The following is a 6,590-nucleotide window of genomic DNA, read 5'->3' as shown; positions in this document are numbered from 1 at the left end:
ATTGAAAAATTACCCACAAAAGCTTTGACCAAATCTTTTGCTGTTACCTGTACAACACAAAGATCTCATTTGAGTAGTGTCACGTACTTCTCTCAGTACCACGTAAGTCCAGTTTTATACTTGTGCATTTGCTGTGAGACCGCAGTGGGGTGAATCAAGCAAAAAATGCAAGCCATGATCCTTACTGTAATTTAACTACAGACTTTGAGACTATAGCAAATGAAAAGCGCTTAGCATCTAATAGAAAACCACAGCCAGAAACTGACTGGCTTTCAAAAAATGTCAGTCTAGCCCCCCATTAAGCACATGTGTGATTGTACTAAGCAACAACTTGCCCTGCCATTTTCAATAACCTTTCAGTCTCTTCTGTGCACCTGGGAAGTGGTGGTTGTGCTTGGTGTTTTTTTCAGTCATTCAGTCATTCTCAGGTCACAGCACCGCTACTAAAAGGACTTGCAGGAAAAATAGTCTCTTGAACTGAAGTTCTGAAAAACATTTCCAGCTGGACTCCAGTAAATGTATGCAAGAAAGACAGATGACAACGACATTAGGGAACAGCATCTTGTGTTTAAACTCGATGTGTTTCACAGAAGGATCTCAGTAGACACTCACATCATGGGTCACTTACACAGCACAACTATACAAGTTTCAGTAATTTATTTTCTGATATAGCCCCCAACACAAAATACAAATTTATTTTTTAAGAAGACCACACACCTAAACTCAACATATGAAATACTATTGTGGAATTCCCCTTACCATAAAAACAGAAAGACAAAGTATTTTGCTAATTTCGTCTCAGAAGCAATAGCATCTTTGAAAAGAACATACAAAATCTAGATTAAAATCACAATGTAATAGTATTCATACACCTCAGTAAACTGGTAACAATACTTAAGATATTACTACTGAAAAACAGTATTGTTTGAGAGCTGCTCTTGTGGTGTACGACTAACAATTGTGCATAACTTAGTGAAAAACCCACTCTTATTACTGAAAACCAGATAATTCTTGATTTTCAAGAAACAATAAATGGTTGTTTTGCACCTGTATGGACTAGGTGAGTATCAAGTGAAATAACTAGTGCTTGCACCTCTGTTTCTGCTTGCTTTCCAATATGCCCACAGAGACAATTCTCAGAATAAGACTTAGCACATGAGAAACATAATTCCTCTCAGTACCTATGGTCTTCTAACTGCTAGGGAAGTCTGTGCACTTGCCTGATATCCTCTATAAATACTTCTGACTGGCAGTTGTCCTTCCATAATTCCATAGCTTTAGTTCAAGTCTATCTTCAAAGTCTTTCCCTTGGTAAGGAGCATCTACACTGCAAGGAACTAATGCAGAAAAAAAAAAACAACACAGAATTGGTCAGAAAGATCTTTCACTGCACTGGGAATAAACTTCACTGAGTTATCTTTCTCATGTTTTTCCACTTCAGTGAGCACCTCAAAAATTAGCCTGAAAAAACGTAACAGCATAAAACTCAGGCTCCCACTGAGGTTAAAAACACGGATCTTTACCACGTGGAGTCACTTTTACAGACGTTAGGTGGTTTCCATGAAATCATCTAAACATGAAGATCCAGCCCTTCTCTAACAGTGTCAAAGGAGCTGGATTTAAGTGCATTGAGGCTAGTTCTACACCTTGGTAAAATTAGCCTTCTCTTTCTTCGGAGGAAGAGGGAATGCTTCTAGGTACATTTTTAACTATACAGAACTAAGATTATAATTCGTTTAAATTTCAATACAAAAAAATTCTTATCAAGTCTAGACTATAAGACACTAAGGGCTATACCAAACGGGAGAACAGTGCAGAAGAAGCAGGAGCTTCATTTTATTTTTCATTTTTCCTCTTTGCAATAGAACAAAACAGTCCAAGAAGGCAGGACTTGGTGTGCTCAAACGCCCTCTAAGGCAGCACACCCAGCCTCCGTGGATTGCACACATCACTTCGCAGCCTGACCTGTGGGATTTGCACCAGCAGGGTAAAAAAAGTGAACCATGTACCAAACTTGGGAAGTTCTCCTTGCATGAGTAACTTTGTGAGCAGTGTCTATGCTTTTTTAAACTGAATGCATGCCTAAGAGGCCTGTCTGTTAAAATCAGCCAGTGTGCATTTGTTCCCATAGAATTCAAAATAAAATGTCTGTTGTCTGAAAACCCCATTTATCTACAAGGCTGTATTTATGATCTGTTTCAAGAGCTCCTCCCTTTTCTCCTATTCTCTCACCTTTTTAATAACTTCTGTTCGTCTCATAATTTGTGCAATAAGGGAAGAAATAATTACATGCCTGCCTAGTGATCGCTGGTACTTCTTGCAAATGGAAAGAGCAGCTAATTCCAGGCTAACATTTACTTGTGGTATGTGTCATTTTCCTCTGTTTGTCCTCACTCAAAAGTTAGGGAACGATAAGGACTATGCTGTTCCTTTAGACATTCATGAACTGAACATCTTTAGACATCTTTATACACTTAAAATTAAGAAAATAAGTATTGAGAAAGATTGTTCTAGATCACTGAAGTGAGATACTGTAAAGCTCAGGTTAAAAGTAGAGCATCTACTTTTGTGGAAAAAAAAAAATATGTTCACACAAATAACATGACTTCACCTATTTTTACTTCAGTCACATACATAGCTATTCTATACTGACTAGGTTCAAATAATCATGCGATCAAATTTTATTGGCATCAACATTTATGGAAGGTGAATCGCAGAATCGCATGCAGGAGCATTCATAAAAGCAACATTTTAGAATCACATGTGGGAGTTCACACAAAAAGTCAACCACAGTTATCTGAGAATCCATTAGGCTTAATTTTTTCCCATTAACTTTGATGAGACAGCACACCGCAGTCTGTTTACTATTACAAGAAGAGATTACATTTTCCAGATGTAGTTCTTCAACTGTAAGTTATCATCAAGGTTTGCCATTTGATTATTCAGAGCTACACACATTCTGCTCCTTTATCATTGATCCAGTCAGTCTTTGGACTGTGAAAAATTTAGGAATTATGGATTTGCAAGTTTGTTGCTTTACAATTCACTAGAACAAGAAACAGTTGTTGACATGTACACAGTTTTATTTTAAGGACACAGCAATCACAATGACAAACAGAACCATTATTTTAATACTGTGAACTTTCCTCTGGAAACTTGACTTGCACACAGATCTGAAAGCATTTTAAACAGTATCTTGGGGGAAAACACAGCAAACCTTAAATACATTAGCTTCAAACTTCATGTGCTTTTTTCCTCATTTTGGTAGCTGGCAGTAGTTAAAGCTCTTCAAAGTCATGGCCACTCGTATTCATTGCTTCAGGGTGCATTACCCTCCCCATGAATAACACAGTACCTGGAAAAGGGAAAAAGAGAGGGGAAGGAAAGATGTTAAAACTAAAAGGAAATGTTGACGTTACACGATGGTGATTTACTGATACTGACTTCTAGACTGTCTGGTCCACAATTTTTAAAAACAGGAATCAATCACAAACACTTTGGATGTTCTTGAGAATCAGGGTAACCATTACAGAGTTCCCTGGCTTGCTTGCAGAGCAGGTAAGGCACTGAACGCAGATCCATCTGACAGTCAGCTGCTGCACAGTAACATTTTGACACCCAGCCACAACCACAGCATTAAGACAACTTACAAATATGAAACTAAGGAATTAACTTAATCGTTGCCCATTTTGCTAGTGAATGCTGTTCTCATCTCTTGCCTGCCACAGAATATTTCAAGAGCACAACAGAATTATTCATAGCTGTAATATATGTCCATTATGTAAAACACTCAGTACTAGGAGCACAGCTCTTCCCACAGCGAAGCTCTTACGGAATACAGTGATTATGGTTATTCAGGGCAGTAACACTGCATTCTGATAAAAATGGTGAATTTTTATTCCCCGGGGCTTTTAATCACTGAGCTGAGTATTTTTCATGATTCAAATTTCAGTTTTGTATTTGGAGAGACATGAAGTGGACATAGACTCGATCTTTTAATGTTAGGAATTCCAATACAAATTGAGGAAAATTTGTAATACAAGGACAATTTGTTGATCAAAATATGTTATTTGCTTTTGTAACCCTGGTGATACACTGGTGAAAGATGTAGAAGAGTGAAAAAAATCTCACCTGTTCTTCTGTTCCTGACCAAAAAGAAAAAGGGATGATCAACTATGACTTGGGGATACAGCACTGCCATTCTGCTAATTGCAATCATTCCTAAAGGAGAAAGGACATAGTCAACTGAAGCATCACTGCACATTCTCTCCTGCTCTTCATGAAAGATACTTGTAAGGCTGATGAGCAGACACTGAAGTACCAAACCCCAGCACTGAATGTCACCAAGAAATTGTGCAATCTAACCAAAAATTAAAATGACCTCCAGAATAATTGCTTGCCTAGTTGTGCTTTAAGAAATGTTAGGAATGAAGTGGTACAATTTCCCAGGCTGAGGGAACAGTTTATGATTTAAAATGCAGAACCTTAAGAGAAATTATGAAACCTGCTTACTTGTAGAAAGAAAATGCATTATGTTAGACAGCACTCCTGACCTCTTTTAAACAGCTTCTAGCCTGCCTTTGATAGGAAAAGGTAACCCTTAACAGCTACAGAGAATAAAACTAAACGGGCTGATCTTGCAGCTTCTAGCTTCACTTGAACCTTTAAACAATGCAAAGGTTGAAGGTAAAATTAAGTGGGAGTTGTGCAGAATTTTGCTCTTCGTTATTTTTATTTGGTGATGCATGGATTTCTCCAGGGCATTATCTCCCAATGTTTCATTTATTTTTACAGTTTCATTGCACTGACAATGAAGACTCATGCATGACAGTAATCCCTATCCATATTAATGTTACAATCCAGAACAGTTTCTAATATTCATCAGCAAGTCAGTCATTTTTCTCTTCCTCAAAGAAAGGTATGAGTTGAGGCAATTAGAAACCAGGTAATGATACGAAATGAAACTTATTTTCACGTAAACTAACAACCTGGCCTCCTAGGAGTAATACTGGAGAGCTTTTTTTTTTTTTTTCATTCATCACTTCCCATCTTGCTTCTCTGTAAATGAGCTTAAAATGCAATTGCAACAACTCTCAGCTCTTAACTACTCTAGATCAAATGCTTTCAACCATTCTCAATTAGCAGATCAAAATTTATGAATGTTTATGAATGCTCAAGTTCCATGAAGATACAAGCTGCAGTCTGTCTCCCCTACCCCCAACACTCATAAGCAAAATACTGAAGGTTTTTCACAGGATGCTCCAAACTTTGTGAAACACACCATGATAAGAAAACGCTAACACTTGTTTCCAAATTTCTCTTCTGATGAGAAATATAGTTGCTGTGCTCTGCCTCCATGCTACATGCTATTTAGCTTTCCTCGCTTTCCAGCAAGTCAGTTTTAAAATATTAATTAACACAGAATAACTCAGCATTTGAATTCGTTCTGCTTTTCAGTCAGGTACCTGAGGCAGCAGCAGCTTCTGATCCTTCCTCATTAACTTCTAGGAAAGCCTTGTGAAATGCCTTTGCCAGGTAAAGTTCTTTGTTATCTGGAGAGGAAAAAGAAATATATTTCAAGCAGCTCAATAAAAATGAAGCATTTAGGAAAAAACACAGCCCCAAACCCTAGCACTGTTATCCACCCTCTATACCAAGTAGGGAACGATAAGAACGTTGTACGTAGGACTTGCATTACAATACCTTCTGCCATCACCTTTAACAGGCTCCTTTACCTTGTTCAAGACTCTAGTGCTCTTCTACCCTATATGTATTAGAATAGCATGGCACTACCTAGAGCACCAACAAATCAGAGTAAAAGACAATCCTTGCATTCAAGATTTTGAATGTAATTACTGGGGAAAGGGCTTATGACGCTATAATACAAATAATTATAGAGAAAGACTTTGTCTGGGGGAAAAAAACAGGTATTTTCTTTCTTGCCATTACAAGTCTTCAGTTTCTTTTAAATTTATCTACTGCAATAAAAATCACCAGAAAACTGACTTTTTCAGTCTTGTTTTCCATCCTTCTTTCCCAGTGTTTTAATTCAGGTCCAAGTCTACTCCTGCTTAAGTCAGTGGATGTTTCATTACTTTTCTTCGGTGTCTAAGTGATCAGACCTATTGAAATAGTCAGCACCTTGCAGGAAGCAATACATTACACCATTTAATCAGTTTGACTAAGTTTCATCAGTACGACATAATGAGGATTAGATATACATTTATTGTACCTGCATAAAACGCACAGTAATGACAGAGCACAACTGGCAGTTAGGAAAGGAATAAAAGCTTTCTCAACAGGGAGTTACACAGCCATGAAAATCTAATCTAACCACCCCAGCGAGACAGCGATGCCATTTTGCATTTCTGATCCTTCAATGCCAGAATTCGAGCTGAAGACTGAGTAAGAGGGGAAAGGCTGGGACTATTTTCTTCTAATTGTTATTCATTTTTTTTGGCTTGCACAGCTACAGCCGGCAGATGTAATACTAACACGAACCAAAACCACAAGAGACAATAGTTTAAAATGTCTCTCCTGGGCAAGTCTCACTTCTGCTACATACATAAGAGTGAACTACACCTCATAGT

The 6,590-nt window shown here is 37.8% G+C and overlaps 1 protein-coding gene across 2 annotated transcripts in view; it reads right to left on the bottom strand.

The window, feature by feature from the left end:
* Nucleotides 1–643: 643 nt before the first annotated feature.
* Nucleotides 644–6,590, bottom strand: part of SERPINI1 (serpin family I member 1) — a 46,566-nt gene continuing 40,619 nt past the window's right edge. For both annotated transcript variants that reach the window (XM_027464266.3, XM_027464267.3), the window contains exons 7-9: nucleotides 5,466–5,552; nucleotides 4,132–4,221; nucleotides 644–3,355 (exon numbers count right to left, since the gene is read on the bottom strand). In XM_027464266.3, coding sequence (XP_027320067.2) covers nucleotides 3,279–3,355; nucleotides 4,132–4,221; nucleotides 5,466–5,552 — 254 coding nt within the window. In that variant the 3' untranslated portion in view covers nucleotides 644–3,278. The remainder of the gene's footprint in view (nucleotides 3,356–4,131; nucleotides 4,222–5,465; nucleotides 5,553–6,590) is intronic.

This window comes from Anas platyrhynchos, chromosome 9 (genome assembly GCF_047663525.1).
Source record: "Anas platyrhynchos isolate ZD024472 breed Pekin duck chromosome 9, IASCAAS_PekinDuck_T2T, whole genome shotgun sequence".
NCBI lineage: Eukaryota > Metazoa > Chordata > Aves > Anseriformes > Anatidae > Anas > Anas platyrhynchos.
This window is presented reverse-complemented; position numbering and strand designations above follow the sequence as displayed.